The sequence below is a fragment of the Panthera tigris genome, chromosome B3 (genome assembly GCF_018350195.1).
Source record: "Panthera tigris isolate Pti1 chromosome B3, P.tigris_Pti1_mat1.1, whole genome shotgun sequence".
Lineage (NCBI taxonomy): Eukaryota > Metazoa > Chordata > Mammalia > Carnivora > Felidae > Panthera > Panthera tigris.
In genome coordinates this window covers 112,161,319-112,181,785 of record NC_056665.1, presented here as the reverse complement: position 1 = coordinate 112,181,785, position 20,467 = coordinate 112,161,319, and the positions used below count along the sequence as shown (strand labels likewise).

Genomic DNA, 20,467 nt, shown 5'->3' with positions numbered 1-20,467 from the left:
AAGCTTACAAGGAAAATAAATTAAAACAAAATAGAAAGATAATCTGTTATGCATTCTAATGCTTTTATACAGTGTTTCTTAAGTAGATTTTTAACGTAGTTTATAGGAAAGGGTTCTTTTTTGATTTTCCAAATATTTTTCATAGAAATGCATTGATAATGGTAATTGAAATCTATCTGATATATATATATATTAATTAAAAGAGAATAACTGTGAAATAAATGATATCCTAACACACCCAAAGATTCAATAGTACAAAGAAAAAGCAATCCTTCCCCCCACTTCCCTGACCTGTCAAGATATTAAGTCTTTGTAGAGGTGAAAAATGCCATACTATACCTTGATTTCTTCTATTTCATCTGGTACTATCTTGTATGCTGATATAGTCCCACCCAACCTGAAATTAGGAAAAGAAAATATTCTCAAAACCAGCAATAGTGTAAAAAATATATGGACTATTTCTTCCATTAGCATCAAAATGCCACCAGTAATTGCCCATTGCCCACCCCAGTAACCATGACGTAAAAACAACATTTTATGCTTAGGTTTTCCATATATTACTTAAAAAGTGGTAGATAATGAATGACGACAAAAAGAGGAAATATTAAGTTATATTTTTAACTATAAGTAAACTTCTCTCATTGATACTTTTAATGATGCTACCACTTTTACTGACGGATTCTGTCACAACTAAGATGTATGAAGCACTAATAGCAGACACAGTAGTTTCCTTATTGGTTTGTTTTTAATTAACAGAATTTACTTTTTAGAGTACTTCTGAATTTACAAAAAACACTGAGTAGAAAGTAAAGAGATTTATTTCCCAGATTTCCCATCATAGTTTTCCTTGTTATTAATATCTTAGTGTTGTACATGAGTCACAATTAATGAACCAATAATGATTTTGCTTCTTTTTAAAAATAATGTATGGAGTGCCTGGGTGACTCAGTTGGTAAAGCATCTGACTTCGGCTCAGGACATGATCTCATGGCTCATGGGTAGGAGCCCAACATCTTGGATCTTTGGTGTTAGCATGGAGCCCTGTGTCTCCCTTTCTCTCTGCCCCTCTCCCACTAGCGCTTTTACTTTCTCAAAAATAAACATTAAAAAAAATAATTTAAACAAGAGTCAGAGAGGTGTGTCCAGCATTGTCCAAAGGAAAGAGATGAGTGTTTTGAGGATTACAATTTAATTCCTAAAATACAATCTTTGTCTTGAGGGAGTGAGGTTATTATATGCCATGTTCACCTGTTTGAAATTTTTTTTTTTGGAAAGTAGCTAAGATTTATGTAATGCTTATTATTTGCCAGGCATGTGATGTATCATCTAATTCTTATAACTGTTATCATTGTAAAAATGGGGAAATTGAGACACAGAGTGATCCAGTAATTTTCACAATTGAAGGAGGCAACTGAGATGCACATTAATTGTAAAATATATAACAGATTTCAAATACTTGATACAAAAAAGACTAATTTAAAACAACTGAGTACATTTTAAAACAATATGATGGATATATTGAGTTAAATTATGTTATTAAAGTTAACACCATCTACTTCTTTTCAGTTTTTAAAAAGTCACTACTAAAATTTTTAAATTAAAGATAGCTTGCATTTCTTGGCGATTATCATATATCCATCAAATAGGAACTCTAAGTTCTTAAACTCCAAGATTATTTACCTATCATTACTCAGATTCAGTGCTTAAAAAGGAACTTTCTGATTACTTATTTGACTTTATAAGTATCTCAATTTTAGAAAAGAGAGAATCACAAATAAGGCATTTACACACTTTAGATACTTTAGGATATCATCTCCTGTCTCAAAAGTAAATTAATAAATGACATTTTTGGGGCTGCTGGTGATTAAGTGTCTAACTCTTGAGTTTGGCTGAGCTCATGATCTCATGCTTCATGGGTTTAAGCCTCAAGTCAGGCTCTGTGCTGACAGCATGGAGCTTGCTTGGAATTCTCTTTTTCTCTTTCTCTCTGCCCCTCTTCCACTCATGCGTGCTTGCTTATGTACTCTCTTTCTCTCTCAAAATAAATAAATAAACGTATAAAAATGACATTCTGGTTTCCATTAAAAAATAACTATCTGGCCAAATGAATTTTATTGAAAAGTCTACATTTAAACTCTTTAATATTACTATTTATACTTGCTAATGGAAATAGGGTTCATATCTTGATTTGAGAATTACTTCCTAGATTTAAAGTGCCACAACTGAATGATGAAAACACTCATGACATTTAACTTAATTCATATTATACAATATATACAAGTGATATACCAAAGAAGACCATAATAAGTAACTAGCAAGAGGACATAGCTACTAAAATGAAAAATTATATAACCATTTTTAAATTTTTTTTAGAGAGAATGTGAGTCAGGGACAGGGGCACAGGGGGAGGAGAGAGAGAGAAGAGAGAAGAGAGAGATGAGCGAGGAGCAAGGAGAGAGAGAGAGAGAGAGAGAGAGAGAGAGAGAGAGAGAGAAGACAGAAAATGAATCTCAAGCAGGCTCCATGCTCAGCATAGAGCCCGATCTGGGGCTCAATCCCAAAACCCTGGGATTATGACCTCAGCTGAAATCAAGAGTCAGACACTCAAGTGACTGAGCCACCCAGATGCCCCTATATAACCATCTGTAAGATGTTTGAAGTAGGCATTTAAAAAATGTTTTCACTGTCAATTATTTAAGTTTTTAAATTAAAAGTTGAGATTGTTGGGATATCAATGAAGAAATTAGAGCAAAAAAACTATTGAAAACTCAAGGACTTCAATTTAGAGTCTTGCAAATAATGGGTTAATAATTTTATTCTTTGAGTTTATGTTATGTAATAGATACAACCAAGGGAATGAGGATGCAAAGAAATCACAGTCTTGTATGGAAGCAGATTGAGTAAACAAGTATCTGTAATATAAAGCAGTAAAGTGTCCCAATAGAACTAGGCAGAAGTTGAAAGTTTGAAATTATTTCAAAAAAAGAGTTTTTAAAAAAATACCTATCATTGTAAAATAAACTGATAATAACACAAGCAGCCTACAACAACTTTTAAATAAATGGCTATTACAGAAATACTTTTGATTTGTTAGTACAGTTATGATTCAAAGATGCAGTGTTGATAACAGTTGACTTCTGGAAGAAAAATTTAAAAGTTGCTATGATAAACTTCAATAAACAACTCATTTTCTCTTGATTAATGTTGACTAACAGTACTCAAATACTGCCTTTCCTGAAATCCCAACCTAGGGAAGGTAAACTTCCAGATTAGTATTCCTACATCAGCTCAAATCAATTATAATGGTCTTTTTTTTTTAAAAGTTTATTTATATATTGAGACAGAGAGAACAAGCTGGGGAAGGACAGAGAGAAAGAAGAGAGAAATCCCACGTAGGCTCCACACTGTCAGCACAGAGCCCAACATCAGGCTTGAACTCACAAACTGTGAGATCATGACCTGAGCTGAAAGCAAGAGTTGGACGCTTAACCGACTGAACCACCCAGGCACCTCTCAATCATAATGGTCTTAAATGTTTTAATTTAATTAATTTATTTTTTATTTGAGAGAGAGACAGAGAGAGAGAGAGAGAGAGAGAGAGAGAGAGAGATTGAGTGAGTGAGTGAGTCAGTGGGGAAGAGGGGCAGAGGGAGAGAGAGAATCTTAAGCTCCATGCTCAGCAAAGAGCCTTATGAGGGGCTTGATCCCATGACCCTATGATCATGGACTGAGTTGAAATCAAGGGTTGGATATTCAACTGACTGAGCCACCCAGCCATCTCTGGTTTTAACTGTTAAAAAAAGGCAAGTAAAATATGATTTAATATGAACCTACTTGGATTAAAATGGATATGGGAGATACAAATAATATGCATATGAATAGTATGCTGACAAAACAGTAGGATAATTGTATTCTAAAACAAAGGAGACTTGGAGGGCCCCTGTATTATACATAACATAGAATAAAAAAAAATTTAAGCTGATATAACTTCAGAAAAAAAATCTCATAAAAAGAAACAATCTAGAAGTAATGAAAAAAAAAAAGAAACAAACAAAAAAACTGAGTCATAAGTGAGTTTAAACAAAGAAAGTTCAGGGGGTGCCTGGGTGGCTCAGTCGGTAAGTGTCCGACTTCAGCTCAGGTCATGATCTCACACTCCATGAGTTTGAGCCCCACGTTGGGCTTTGTGCTGACAGCTCAGAGCCTAAAGCCTGCTTCAGATTCTGTGTCTCCCTCTCTCTCTGCACCTCCCCTGCTAATGCTCTCTCTCTGTCTCAAAAATAAATAAAAACATTAAAAAATTTTAAAAATAAAAAAAAAGAAATTTCAAGAATAAACTTACTTCAAACTATCTTTTTTTCCTATTCCACAACTAAAACCAAATTACGGTAACTTCACCATCAATTTTGTCCCATGAACTGATTACTGAAGATACATTTCTATTTTTGTGGCATCAAGAAACATAGCCAGATTTAAAATACTTATAAATTTAGCATACTATCAATATTCCATTGTTACTGCACTCAAGGCAGAATCTTTCCAATTTTCATGTTCTTTCCATTACAATACACTTCTCATTGTTGAAGAAAGACTACACACTAGTAGAGTTCTAATTTACTCTAGTCAATATATAAAAATGGTATTACATTGACAGTGACAGTGGTAATAATAGTACCAATACTACTAGTATTAGTATATTGAGCATTTACATGTATTTACATGTATTTTCTCATTTAACTCCTATAACCTATGATGATTATGAAAAAAATGAGACAAGCAATTTTTTTTGAAATTCCCAGAACTAGTAATGGCAGAGCTTGGCTTAAGAACCGAGTTCTAAAATTCATAAGAAGATTGTAAAACTCATATGAAAATTCAAGAGACACACAATAGTCAATCACGAAAAGAAGAAAGTTCGAGGATTCCCACTTGCTGATTTCAAGTTACTAGAAGGCTACAGGAATCAATACAAAGTGGTACTGGTATAAGGACAGACATATAGCAACAGAGTACAACTAAAAGTCCATAAATTAAAGTCACATTTATGGTCAACTGGTTTTTGTTTTCCTTTTTATTTTGCCATGGAAAATACATGTAATAAATTTGCATTTTAACATGTATGATTCAGTGATGTCAATTACATTCACAGTGATATGCAACTGTCATTACTATTTCCAAGCTTTCTATCACATAAGCAGAAAATCTATAACTATTAAGTAATTGATGTCCCATTTTCTCCAGATTTTTTCTTTATGAATTCGACTACTTTAAGAACCTCATATAAGTGGAATCATAAAATATCTGTCCTTTTGTGTGTGGCTAATTTCACTCCGCATAGTGTTTTCAAGCTGCATCCACATTGTAGCATGTATCAAGTACCACTTTATTCCTTTTAATGACTGAATAATATCTCATGATGCATATACACTACATTTTATCTATTCATCTGTTAGTGAACACTTAAAATTGTTCCCATTTTTTTGTTATTATGAATAATGCTGCAACCAACATTGGAATATAAGTATCTGAGTCTCTCTTTTTAATTCTTTTAGGTATATACCTAGGAGGTGGAAATGCTCAGTCATATGGTAACTCTAAGTTTAGCACTCAAGCACTGCCAAACAGTTTTTCACAGTGGCTATACCATTTTACGTCACCACCAGCAATGTGTGAGGGTTCTAATTCATGCTTACCAACACTTGTTATTTTTATCGTTGTGTGTTTTTTTAATTTATTTTTCAAATGTTTATTTATTTTTGACAGAGACAGAGAGAGAGACAGAGAGAGAGACAGAGAGAGACAAAGCATGAGCGGGGGAAGGGCAGAGAGAGAGGGAGACACAGAATCCGAAGCAGGCTCCAGGCTCTGAGCTGTCAGCACAGAGCCCAACGCAGGGCTTGAACTCACAGACCGTGAGATCATGACCTGAGCCGAAGTCGGACACTCAACCGACTGAACCACCCAGGCGCCCCAGTGTGTGTGTGTTTTTTTTTAATGGCCACCCTAATAAGTATAAACTGGTAATTCTTTGTAGTTTTGACTTGTATTTCCATAACAACTAGTGATGTAGAGCATCTTTTCAGATGTTTGCTGGCCATTTGTTTATCTTCTTTGGAGAAGTATCTCTATTCAGGTCCTCTGGCCATTTTCATTCACATTGGGTTGTCTTTTTGTTATTTAGTTGTAGTTCTTTACATATTCTGGATATTAAATGCTATCTAATATATGATTTCCAAATATTTTATCTCTTTCATTTTCTTTTTTTTTAATATGAAATTTATTGTCAAATTGGTTTCCATACAACACCCAGTTCATTTTCTATCTTGATAATGTCTGTTGATGTACTAAGGCTTTTAATTTTGGTTAAGTCCAATTTATCTTTTTTTTTGTTGTCGTTGCTAATGTTATTGGTATCGTATATAAAAATCCATTATCACAGAAACAGTAATTCAAAAGGATACATGCATCCCTATGTTTACTGAAGCATTATTTACAACAGCCAAATTATGGAAGCAGCCCACATGTCCATCGAAGATAAATGGATAAAGATGTGTTATATATACAATGGAATATTATTCAGCCATAAAAAAGAATGCCATTCACAACAGCATAAATAGAGCTAGAGAATATACTGCTAAGAGAAATAAGTCAGAGAAAGACAAATACCATATGATCTCACTCAAGTGTAGAATTTAAGAACTAAAATAAATGAACAAAGGAGAAAAAAGAGATAAACCAAGAAATAGACTCTTAACCATCGAGAACTGAGGTTTACTAGAGGGGAGGTTGGGGGTGGTGGTGAAATAGGTGATGGGGATTAAAGAGTACACTTAACATGATGAAAAACAAACATCCGTTGCCAAATCCAAGATCATCCAGCTGTTCTAGCAGTATTTGTTAAAGAGACTTTTCTTTCCCAAAGCTGTTGTTACAACTTTGACTTAGCATCCTTGTCTAAAATCAATTTCCCATAGATGTATGGATTTAGTTCTGGTTCCTCAATTCTATTCCACTGGTCTATAGGTCTATTTTATAACAGTGCCACACTGTTTTGATTTTGGTAACCTTTGTAGTGAGTTTTGAAATTGGGAAACATTCTCCAATTTTGTTCTTCTTTTATATAATTGTTTTGGCTGTTTGTGGCCCCTTGTAATTTCATAATTTCAGGTATGGTTTTCTCATTTCTATTTATAAAAGGCTGTTTGAATTTTGATAGGGTTTACACTGAATCTGTAGATCACATTGACTAGTACTGACATCTTAATAATATGAAGTCCTCCAATCCATGAACATGGGATGACTTTTCATTTCTTTAGCTAATCTTCAGTTTTTTTCAGCAGCTTTTGTAATTTTTCACTGTACGAGTCTTTTATTTCCTAGGTTAAATTTATTCCTAGACATTTTACTTTTCAGATGGCATTTTAAAAGGAATTGCTTTTAATTTCCTTTTCAGATTGTTTATGCTGGTATATAGAACTGCATAATTTTTGTGTTCTTCTACCCTGCAATTTTAGTGGGCTCTTTTGTTGGCTATAACTTTTTTTTGCATTCCATAGGATATTCTATATATAGAATCAGAGTTAACTGTGAATAGCAATAGATTTACATTTTCCTGAACAGTATGGATGTCTTTTATTTCTTTTCCATGTCTAATTGCTTTGGCTAGAACTTCCAATGCAGTGTTCAATATCAGTGGTGAAAATAAACACTCTTGTCTTGTTCCTGGATTTAAAAGAAAAGTTTTTCCGTTTTTCACCACTGAGCATGTTAGATGTGTTTTTCATGTCTTTTATCATGTTAAGGAAGTGCCCTTCTACTCCTAGTTTTCAAAGTATTTTCATCAAAAAAGGGTGTTAGATTTTAAATTTTTGTTAAATGCATTTTGTGTCAAATGAGATGATGATGTGGGTTTTTTTTTTTCTCCATTCTTTAATGTATTGTATTACAGTGATTTTATTATATTGAATTATTCTTGAATTCTTGTGATAATCTTATTTGGTCATGGTGTATAATCCTTTTGATATGTTGTTGAATTCAGTTTCCTAGTATTTTTTGTACCTATATGTATTCATAATGGATACATATGATGTGATGTCTTTTTCTGGCTTTCGTATCAAGGTTATGCTGGCCTCATTACAGATGTTCTATCCTCTTGAATTTTTTGGAAGATGTCGAGAAGCACTGGTGTTAATTCTTCTTTAAGTGTTTGGTTTCATTCACAAATGAAGCCATCTGGTCCTAGATGTTTCTTTGTTGGGAGGTTTTTGATTACTGTTCAATCTCTTTATTTGTCATAGATCTGCTGATATTTCCTATTTCTTCTGTCAGTTGAGGTAATTCACATGTTTCTTGGAATCTGTCTATTCATCTAGGTCATCCATTTGTGGGCATACAATTGTTCACAGTATTCTTTATAATCCTTTTATTTTTGAAAGTTGGTAGTAATATTCCCACCTTCATCTCTGACTAGCTTTTGTATCTTCTCTTTTTTCTTAGTCAATCTAGCTAAGATTTTCTTAATCTTTTCAAAGAACAAACTTTTGGTTTCATTTTCTCTGTTGGTTTTCTATTCTTCTGTATTTCATTTGTCTCCATCCAAATCCTTATCATTTTCTTCCTTTCTCCCTTTTCTTTTTCCCTCTTTCTATCCTTGCATTATTGTCTTATCTTGTGTTTAGCTGATTTTTTTCTTTTTCTTTGTAATGAATTACAGTAAAAGCTTGATTGCAAATACCATGTTCTGTGAGTGTTCTGCAAGATGAGCAAACATTTCTAATAAATTTCAAATTAATAAATGAGTGATGTCTTATGAGTAGTATATGATACTGAATGTCACATGATCACAACTGAGGCAATGGTTCTTGAAATTTGCTTTGATATACAAGCATGTCTCCACAACAAATTATGTTTGGAAACCAAGGTTTTACTGTATTTTGATTCCTTTGTCATTTTCTGTTATGTATCTTTTAGATATTTTCTTTGTGGCTTTCATGAGGAATATATTTAACTTCCTAAATTTATAACCATCTGGTTGAATTGATAACTTCAATAGCATAAAAAAAAACAAAACTCTGCTACTCTATACCTCTATCCTCCTCCCACTCTTATGTTGTTGTCACAACTGTGTTTGCTAGTTTGGGGTTTAGTTGTCACTTCTTTTCCAGTTCTTCAAGGTATAAAGTTAGCTCATTCATTGAAGATATTTCTTCCTTTCTAATGATGGCATTTCTAGCTATAAATATCCCTCTGAACAGTGCTTTCACAGCATCTCATGAAATCTGGTATGTTGTGTTTTGTTTTCATCTGTCTCAAAATATTTTACTAATGACTACTTTTTGAACCACTGGTTAAGAATGAATTACTTAATTTTCATATACTGTCAATTTTCTAGTTTCCCCCCTTTGTTAATTTCTAGCTTCATCCCATTGTGGTCAGAGAAGATACTTTATATGATTTTAATCTTTTTAAATTTACTGAGACACCTTTTGGTAGCCTAACATTTGCTTTATTATGTAAAGTGTTCCATATCTCTTTTTGTATGTTGTCAACAATTGCCTATTGAAGCATAACTATGCCTGGCTTTCCTAACTTACTTTAAGTATTAAGTATGATAATTCATTAATTTTCTTAATACAGATTTCTTTTAAAAGTTTTAATTATATGACTTTTCTGAATGAAATAGTCTACTACCTATGTAATAAAATAAAGAAATATGTAGATAGTGGTTATTGCCATAAGTGAAACCATTCCAGAAAAAAAAAAAGGTCCAAATTTATTGGTAATAGTGATGTTTAAAGGTAATTCAGAGTTGCTCTGAAATATTTTAATTTTCTGTCCCTACCTAAAATCTGCTTCTCCTTTACTTTTCCCCAATTTTTGCTGTAGTAAATATTACTTCATCCAGAAGTCCATGTCAGAATTGTGGAAATATTCTTGGATGTCTTCCTCTTAGTCCCTACAACAATTAGTAACTGAGTCATATTTCTACTTAGCTTAATTTATCTTGAAAATACTTATTCCTCTACTTCCAGATTGTTATTTAAGAGTTTATAATTTCTAACCACAGTTTTAACAGTATTCTTATCATAGATGCACCAGTCAGACCTTTCTAAAATGTAATTTTTGTCATGTTGCATCCTTATTTTATATTTAATATCTTAAGTTTGATGAAACAACTCCCTTTGTAACCCAATGTTTGACTCCTTTTTTTTTCTCATTTCCTGTTACACTCTCACAGCCTCTTCATTCTAGCCATGCACAATTATCAGTAGTTTCATTAATGCATTAGGCATTCCCTTGCCTCTTTGTCTTTGTATTACCCCTAAGCTGAAAGCCCTTCTGCATCCCTGAAACTCCTAATCATCCTTCAGGAGCAAAATATCACTTTTACAGGATTTATCTAGATTCTAGAATCAGAGATATGCTCTTTTTCTACTATAAGTAGTACCTTACTCTTACCTGCATTCTGGGATTTATTGTTGTTGTTGTTATATTTATTATTTACCCAGAGACCTATATTTCCCATTAGATTAGGAAGGTACAGATTACATTTTGAGTTAGTTTTGTAACTGACACACAGTGGTCACTTAAAGCTTGGTAAAAATGTTCAGTAAATTAATGAATGATGAAAATGTTAACCACACTCTTCAGGGAATCCTTTGTTAAAAGCAGTATCTCCATTTTAATAATTTTTATCATACATTTTTGGTACACACAATGTGGTGTAAACTGACTTCTTTTATAAAATAATTCTTAGATGTCTTAGTTTGAGCAGTATTCTACTCTCAGAGCTTTCAACTTGACAGAAGAAGTAGGAAATGTTCAGTGATTTTATAAGAAGCCAAACTATTGCTTCATACATTAATATTAATGAATTAGCCTTACGTAGACAATATTCTAAAAATATCTGTGCATAGGGCTTGGTTCTCTCTATTTTAGAAGTTATCAGATGTCACTTAAACATTAAGTAAGGTTAATCTTTTTTCCTCCCAGGGCGATCATGTTATCTAAATGATGCTAAAGATTATGATCCCATTAGAAAACTTCTATCAGATATAAAAGGAGACTACTAGACTTATGTAACATACACGCATATCCAACAAATTCCACAAGTGGTTATTTTAGTCTATTTTTATCCTATGCTTAAGGCCCTGTGGTACTCAATAAAGTCCTAGCACCAGCTCTAATTAAAATTCAAATCTAAAATTGTTACAAGAAATTATATCTCCTAATAATGTGGCTTATCACTGGTTTATTTTAAGATTTACAGTGTTAAGACAAAAAATGGTAAAATTATCAAATCAAGAAACTGGATGTCCCTTCATTCAATTATATTTCTGCCACTGATTTGTCATAAATGTTTCATTCAACAATTTTTTCTTTCTCATAATACTTTTTGATTTCTTAAAGTTATCTTAAATGCTATAAATCACCATACGCTTCAAATAAATATAAATAATATAAATATAAAATCACCAGGTGCCTCAAATAAAGTGCAATTTTTTAATTAAAAAACACAAAAAAACCCACACTCCTCTAAAAAGGAAAGTATTAAACAGTGTCTAGGTCTAACTATAATCAGTCACACATAATGTAAAATGCTACTATATGCATCAATCTTTCAAAATATGGTTTCTTGGGAGAGAAGCCCATAAATCAACAGTTCTCTAAATTTTATTCCATTAGGGGAAGAAGTTTTAGGTTTTAATATCACAATTTCAGTGACATTCAGAGAAAAGGCATGCTTTAAGAAAAAGGTGTAATATCTGAGCAGATCTGGAAATACAACAGTATAGAAGCAAACCATCTTTCAAATTTTCATAGACTCTAAAGAAGTATACTTTGTGTCATTTTGAAATACAGCTAAATTTCTAAATATGCTGTCAAATAGAGGAAGACAAAAACCAACCTGGAAAGTGGATGCATGCTAACAGCACAAAGGAAGGAACTCTGGTCTGCTCTTATTTGAACAATAACATAACTATGTAAAGCAAATATTAAATCAAGCAGATAGAAATAAAAGTTAGGTTAGGTAAAATTGTGTTCAATAACTTTGAAAATTCCCATGTGAGTATCAAATAATTGACTAAATATCTCATTGTATGGTACATCTGGAATACCTGACTTTTTTTTCATTTTTTTAAAATATGAAATTTATTGTCAAATTGGTTTCCATACAACACCCAGTGCTCATCCCAACAGGTGCCCTCCTCAATACCCATCACCCACCCTCCCCTCCCTCCCACCCCCCCATCAACCCTCAGTTTGTTTTCAATTTTTAAGAGTCTCTTATGTTTTGGCTCCCTCCCTCTCTAACCTCTTTTTTTTTTCTTTTTTTCTCCCCCTCCCCCATGGTCTTTTGTTAAGTTTCTCAGGATCCACATAAGAGTGAAAACATATGGTATCTGTCTTTCTCTTTATGACTTATTTCACTTAGTATAACACTCTCCAGTTCCATCCACGTTGCTACAAAAGGCCATATTTCATTCTTTCTCATTGCCAAGTAGTATTCCATTGTGTATATAAACCACAATTTCTTTATCCATTCATCAGTTGATGGACATTTAGGCTCTTTCCATAATTTGGCTATTGTTGAAAGTGCTGCTATAAACATTGGGGCACAAGTGCCTCTATGCATCAGCACTCCTGTATCCCTTGGGGAAATTCCTAGCAGTGCTATTGCTGGGTCATAGGGTAGACCTATTTTTAATTTTTTGAGGAACCTCCACACTGTTTTCCAGAGCGGCTGCACCAGTTTGCATTCCCACCAACAGTGGAAGAGGGTTCCGGTTTATCCACATCCTCGCCAGCATCTATAGTCTCCTGATTTGCTCCTTTTAGCCACTCTGACTGGCGTGAGGTTATATCTGAGTATGGTTTTGATTTGTATTTCCCTGATGAGGAGTGACATTGAGCATCTTTTCAGGTGCCTGTTGGCCATCTGGATGTCTTCTTTAGAGAAGTGTCTATTCATGTTTTCTGCCCATGTCTTCACTGGGTTATTTGTTTTTTGGGTGTGGAGTTTGGTGAGCTCTTTATAGATTTTGGATACTAGCCCTTTGTCCGATATGTCATTTGCAAATATCTTTTCCCATTCTGTTGGTTGCCTTTTAGTTTTGTTGATTGTTTCCTTGGCAGTGCAGAGCTTTTTATCTTCATGAGGTCCCAATAGTTCACTTTTGCTTTTAATTCCTTTGCCTTTGGGGATGTGTCAAGTAAGAAGTTGCTGCGGCTGAGGTCAGAGAGGTTTTTTCCTGCTTTCTCCTATAGGGTTTTGATGGTTTCCTGTCTCACATTCAGGTCCTTTATCCATTTTGAGTTTATTTTTGTGAATGGTGTGAGAAAGTGGTCTAGTTTCAACCTTCTGCATGTTGCTGTCCAGTTCTCCCAGCACCATTTGTTAAAGAGACTGTCTTTTTTCCATTGGATGTTCTTTCCTGCTTTGTCAAAGATGAGTTGGCCATACGTTTGTGGGTCTAGTTCTGGGGTTTCTATTCTATTCCATTGGTCTATGTGTCTGTTTTTGTGCCACTACCATGCTGTCTTGATGATTATAGCTTTGTAGTAGAGGCTAAAGTCTGGGATTGTGATGCCTCCCGCTTTGGTCTTCTTCTTCAAAATTACTTTGGCTATTCAGGGTCTTTTGTGGTTCCATACAAATTTTAGGATTGCTTGTTCTAGCTTCGAGAAGAATGCTGGTGCAATTTTGATTGGGATTGCATTGAATGTGTACATAGCTTTGGGTAGTATTGACATTTTAACAATATTTATACTTCCAATCCATGAGCATGGAATGTTTTTCCATTTCTTTATATCTTCTTCAATTTCCTCCATAAGGTTTCTATAGTTTTCAGCATACTGATCTTTTACATTTTTGGTTAGGTTTATTCCTAGGTATTTTATGCTTCTTGGTGCAATTGTGAATGGGATCAGTTTCTTTATTTGTCTTTCTGATGCTTCATTATTAGTGTATAGGAATGCAACTGATTTCTGTAAATTGATTTTGTATCCCGTGACTTTGCTGAATTCATGTATCAGTTCTAGCAGATTTTTGGTGCAGTCTATCGGGTTTTCCACGTGTAATATTATGTCATCCGCAAAAAGTGAAAGCTTGACTTCATCATTGCCAATTTGGATGCCTTTGATTTCCTTTTGTTGTCTAATTACTGATGCTAGCACTTCCAACACTATGTTAAACAACAGCAGTGAGAGTGGACATCCCTGTCGTGTTCCTGAACTCAGGGAAAAAGCTCTCAGTTTTTCCCCATTGATGATGATATTAGCTGTGGGCTTTTCATTAATGGCTTTTATGATGTTTAAGTATGTTCCTTCTATCTCGACTTTTTCGAGGATTATTATTAAGAAAGGGTGCTAAATTTTGTCAAATGCTTTTTCTGCAGCTATTGACAGGATCATATCGTTCTTATCTTTTCTTTTATTAATGTGATCTATCACATTGATTGATTTGCGAATGTTGAACCAGCCCTGCATCCCAGGAATGAATCCCACTTGATCATGGGGCATAATTCTTTTAATATGCTGTTGAATTCGATTTGCTAGTATCTTATTGAGAATTTTTGCATCCATATTCATCAGGGATATTGGCCTGTAGTTCTCTTTTTTTGCTGGGTCTCTGTCTGATTTGGGAATCAAAGTAATGCTAGCTTCACAGAATGAGTCTGTAAGTTTTCCTTTCATTTCTATTTTTTGGAACAGTTGAGAAAGATAGGTATTAACTCTCCTTTAAATGTCCAGTAGAATTCTCCAGGGAAGTCCTCTGGTCCAGGACTCTTATTTGTTGGGAGATTTGATAACTGATACTATTTCTTCCCTAGTTATGGATCCGTTTAAATTTTCTGTTTCTTCCCGTTTGAGTTTTGGTAGTGTGTGGATGTTTAGGAATTTGTCCATTTCTTCCAGGTTGTCCAGTCTGTGGGCATATAATTTTTCATAGTATTCTCTGATAATTGCTTGTATTTCTGGGGGATTGGCTGTAATAATTCCATTTTCATTCATGATTTTATCTATTTGGGTCATCTCCCTTTTCTTTTTGAGAAGCCTGTCTAGTGGTTTATCAATTTTGTTTATTTTTTCAAAAAACCAACTCTTGGTTTCATTGATCTGCTCTACAGTTTTTTTAGATTCTATATTGTTTATTTCTGCTCTGATCTTTATTATTTCTCTTCTTCTGCTGGGTTTGGGGTGTCTTTGCTGTTCTGCTTCCATTTCCTTTAGGTGTGCTGTTAGATTTTGTGTTTGGGATTTTTCTTGTTTCTTGAGATAGGCCTGCATTGCAATGTATTTTCCTCTCAGGACTGCCTTTGCTGCATCCCACAAGGTTTGGATTGTTGTATTTTCATTTTCATTTGTTTCCATGTATTTTTTTAAATTTCTTCTCTAATTGCCTGGTTGGCCCATTCATTCTTTAGTAGGGTGTTCTTTAACCTCCATGCTTTGGAGGTTTTCCAGACTTTTTCCTGTGGTTGATTTCAAGTTTCATAGCATTGTGGTCCGAAAGTGTGCCTGGTATGATCTCAATTCTTGTATACTTATGAAGGGCTGTTTTATGACCCATTATGTGATCTATCTTGGAGAATGTTCCATGTGCACTCGAGAAGAAAGTATATTCTGTTGCTTTGGGATGCAGAGTTCTAAATGTATCTGTCAAGTCCATCTGATCCAATGTATCATTCAGGGCCCTTGTTTCTTTATTGAATCTGTGTCTAGATGATCTATCCATTGTTGTAAGTGGAGTATTAAAGTCCCTGCAATTACCACATTCTTATCAATAAGGTTGCTTATGTTTGTGATTGTTTTTATATATTTGGGGGCTCCCGTATTCAGCGCATAGACATTCATAATTATTAGCTCTTCCTGATGGATAGACCCTGTAATTATTATATAATGCCCTTGTTCATCTCGTTACAGCCTTTAATTTATAGTCTAGTTTGTCTGATATAAATATGGCTACTCCAGCTTTCTTTTGACTTCCAGTAGCATGAAAGCTAGTTCTCCATCCCCTCACTTTCAACCTGATGGTGTCCCCAGGTCTAAAATGAGTCTCTTGTAGACAGCAAATAGATGGGTTTTGATTTTTATCCATTCTGATACTCTATGTCTTTTGCTTGGAACATTTAGTCCATTTGCATTCAGTGTTATTTGAAAGATATGGGTTTAGAGTCATTGTGATCTGTAGGTTTCATGCTTGTAGTGATGTCTCTGGTACTTTGTAGTCCTTGCAACATTTCACTCACAGAATCCCCCTTAGGATGTCTTGTAGGGCTGGTTTAGTGGTGATGAATTCCTTCAGTTGTTGTTTGTTTGGGAAGACCTTTATCTTTCTTTCTATTCTGAATGACAAACTTGCTGGATAAAGGATTCTTGGCTGCATATTTTTTTCTGTTTATCACATTGAAGATTTCCTTGCATTCCTGTCTGGCCTGCCAAGTTTCAGTAGATAGATCTGTCACTAGTCTTACCGGTTTCCCTTTATATGTTAGAGTGCATTTTTCCCTAGCTGCTTTCAGAATTTTCTCTTTATCCTTGTATTTTGCCAGTTTCACTATGATATGTTGTACAGAAGATCAATTCAAGTTACATCTGAAGGGAGTTCTCTGTGCCTCTTGGATTTCAATGCCTTTTTCCTTCCCCAGATCAGGGAAGTTCTCAGCTATGATTTGTTCAAGTACACCTTCAGCCCCTTTCTCTCTCCCTTCCTCCTCTGGAATCCCTATTATATGGATATTGTTGCATTTCATTGCATCACTTGGTTCTCTAATTTTTCCCTCATACTCCTGGATTTTTTTATCTTTTTCTCAGCTTCATCTTTTTCCATAATTTTATCTTCTAATTCACATATTCTCTCCTCTTCCTGTTCAATCTGAGCTGTGGTCGCCCGTATTTTATTTTGCACCTCATTTGTAGCATTTTTTAGCTCCTCCTGACTGTTTCTTAGTCCCTTGATCTCTGTAGCAATAGATTCTCTGCTGTCCTCTATACTTGTTTCAAGCCCAGCGATTAATTTTATGACTATTATTCTAAATTCTTGTTCCATTATATTGCTTAAAGCGTTTTTGATCAATTTGTTAGTTGTCGCTACTTCCTGGAGTTTCTTTTGAGGATAATTCTTCCATTACGTCATTTTGGATAGTCTCTAGAGTGGGGCGGAACTACAGGGCACTTCCCCTGTGCTGTCTGGAGTAACTTGTTTTGGTGGGCGGGGCCGCAGTCAGACTTGATGTCTGCGGTGGGGCCACAGTCAGACTGGTGTGTACCTTATCTTCCCCTCTCCCAGGGGCAGAACTCACCGTGGAGTGGTAGGGCTACTTGCACACTGCCAGGCTTGTGGTGCTGCTTCTATGGGATCTGGCGTATTAGCCAGGGTGGATCTGCAAGGTGCACAGGTGTGGGAAGGGCAGGCTTAGCTCACTTTGCTGTGGGTGGTCCCCTGAGGGAGGGGCCCTGCAGCACCGGGAGGGGGGCAGGCAGACCCATCAGAGGGATTGATCCACAGAAGCACAGCATTGGTGTTTGCACAGTGCAAGCAACTACGGTGACAGAAACTGGTTCCCTTTGGGATTTCGGCTAGGGGATGGGAGAGAAATGCCAGCGCCTTTGTTCCCTGTCAAGCTGAACTCTGTCTTCTGGGGCTCAACACCTCTCCCTCTTGTTGTTCTCTCGCCCTCCCGCTCTCCGAGCAGAGCTGTTAACTTATAACATTCCAGATGTTAAGTCCCGCTGGCTGTCAGAACTCACACAGTCCAGCCCCTCCGCTTTTGCAAGCCAGACCCGGGGGCTCTCCCTTGCTGGGCGGGCTGCCCCTCCACCGCCCCGGCTCCCTCCCACCAGTCCGTGTAGCGTGCAGTGCCTCTCTGCCCTTCCTACCCTCAACCATGGGCGTCTACGCTTGGCTCCAGACAGTCCATTCTGCTACCTGATTTTTTTTAAAGGAAAAAATATATAGGTACAAAAAATTAAATTCATATTATAAAAATGTCTAAGGGCTCTTGTGTTGCTCAGTCAGTTGAATGACTTTGGCTCAGGTCATGGTCTCATGGTCTCATGGTCTTATGGTCTATGGGTTCGAGCCCTGAGTCATGGTCTGTGCTGATAGCTTGGAGCCTGGAGCCTCCTTCGGATTCTGTGTCTCCCTCTCTCTCTCTCTGTCCCTCCCCTGCTTGTGTGCTCGCTCACTCTCTTGCTCTCTCTCTCTCACAAAAATAAATAAACATTTCATGCTCATAGACTGGAAGAATAATTAAAATGTCTATATTACTGAAAGCAATGTACACATTCAGTGCAATCCCTATCAAAATACCAACAGCATTCTTCACAGAACTAGACAAACTAGAACTGACAAACTCTTAGCCAGACTAAAAAGAGACAGAAGACTCAAGTAAAATAAAAATTTAAGAAAAGACATTATCACTGATGCTACAGAAACAAAAAGAAACATAAGAAACTATTAGGTACATTTATATGCCAACAAATTGGGTAATATAGAAGAAACACATAAATTCCTAGAAAGGTACAGTCTACCAAATCTGAATCATGAAGATTAGAAAACCTGAACAGACCTATGCTGATTGAATCATAAGTGAAAAATCTCCTAAGAAAAAAAGCCCAGACCAGATGACTTCACTGGTGAATTCTACCAAACCTTTAAAAAATAATTAACACTAGAGGAGGAGTTAAGATGGAAGAGTAGTAGAGGCGCCCTGAGCTTTTCTCGTCCCTAGATCAACATCAAATCATTCTGAACACCTAGAAAGTTGATTTGAGGATTAACACAACAATCTGCAAAATTTGAGCGACAGATCTTGGCAGGTATGCAGTGAAGAGGGGTGATTTGGGGGGAGAAAACTTGCAGTGCCAGAGGATAGGGAGCTGTTTTTGAGCAGAGAGGACAAAGAGAGAAAGAGAAAGGGGGGACAGAGTGCAGCATGCTGGGATTGTGCAAGAAAAGCACTCTCCCTGAAAAGAGCTAGAGAGAAAGAGTGAAACCACTCGCAGAGGACTGAAGAAGAAATCTGTTCCACAAAACCACTGGAAAAAGGAGTGGGTTTCAATACGGCCAGTTTGTTGTAAACAGCGGAGCACAGTCTTGTCTGAACTTTTGAGCTCAGTGCCTGGAGATGCTCTGATGAGGAAGCCTGGCAAATTCCAGGAATGGGCAGTGCAGTCTGAGGGGCCCCTATGCCACATGGGGAGAGTGGTTTCTCTGCTTAAGAGTGCATTTGGTAGAGGCTAGATGGCCTGTGGGCAAAAGTCCTGGCAGGCCCCAGAGAGCTGCCGTGTTTATTGGTACAGGAACAAAGATGCTGGCTGAGGGCAGCAAACCCTGGTACCAGTTATGTGTTGCAATTTACCATACTCAAAGTCTCTGCCACTGCATAGTTGCACAAATGTTTTCTGGGACAAGTTGGTAGCTGGCCATTGCTTCACAAGACCATCCCCCAGAGGATCAGTGCAGGTATGAACCATGGGGGTGTCTGGGGTTTTCAAACAGCCCTATTTGAGATAAAGCTATGGAAGGAGGCACTGCCCGGCAGGCAGACAGCCTGGACACAGAGTAAAGGCAGGGAGTGGAGGAAAGCCTGAGACAAAGGAAGGGTGACTGATTGTGCATCTCTGAGGCCATGAAATTTCTGCTCTAGAGACTAGAGAGAGGGGTGAAGCCATTTTTACTACTAGCATACCTGCACTGATGGACCCCCATGAACTAAGCAGCACCACCAAGGGGAGAATGGAACCTTTACACCAAGGCCTGACTACCTGCATCCTCCTGGCACATCTCTAGTAGGGCAAGTTGGCCTGAGAAACAGAGAAGCAGGCCCCTACCCAAGAAGACCAGCACAAATCCTTTCCACCCGCTTAGTCTATGGATCATAGTATGCTGCAAAGTTTCAGATTTAGAGGAAATTCGGTCTAGACTCATTTGGGTGTGTTTTTGATTGTTCATGTTTGTTTTCTTTGCTTCTGTTTTTATGTTGTTTTTTTTCTCCCTTGGAAAGAGCAAATTTTTTATTAATTTCATTTATTCTATTTTATATTTTTTAATGTTTTAATTTGAAATTTTTTATTAATTTTTTTTCTTCCTCAAAAATGAAAAGATGGGGGAATTCACCCCAAAAAAAAGAACAGCAAGAAATGATGGCCAGGGATTTAGTCAATACAGATATAAGTAAGATGTCTGAACTAGACTTTAAAACCATAATTGTAAGATTATAAGTTGGGGTTGAACAAGTACAAAGAATTCTAAAATTTGTATGGAACCAGAAAAGACCCCAAATAAGCAAGTAATGTTGAAAAAGAAAATCAAAGCTGGAGATATCACAGACTTCAAGTTGTTTTACAAAGCTTGATTCATTAAGACAGTATGGTACTGGCACAAAAACAGACATACAAATCAATGGGAGAAACAGAGAACACAGATATGGACCCACAAATGCATGGCTGACTAATCTTT

At 36.0% G+C, this 20,467-nt stretch overlaps 1 protein-coding gene across 3 annotated transcripts in view; it reads right to left on the bottom strand.

The window, feature by feature from the left end:
• The window catches only part of GPHN (gephyrin), a 632,007-nt gene that overhangs the window by 352,597 nt on the left and 258,943 nt on the right, over positions 1–20,467 (bottom strand). For all 3 annotated transcript variants that reach the window (XM_042989931.1, XM_042989933.1, XM_042989932.1), the window contains exon 3: positions 340–397. In XM_042989931.1, the coding sequence (XP_042845865.1) occupies positions 340–397 (58 nt within the window). The remainder of the gene's footprint in view (positions 1–339; positions 398–20,467) is intronic.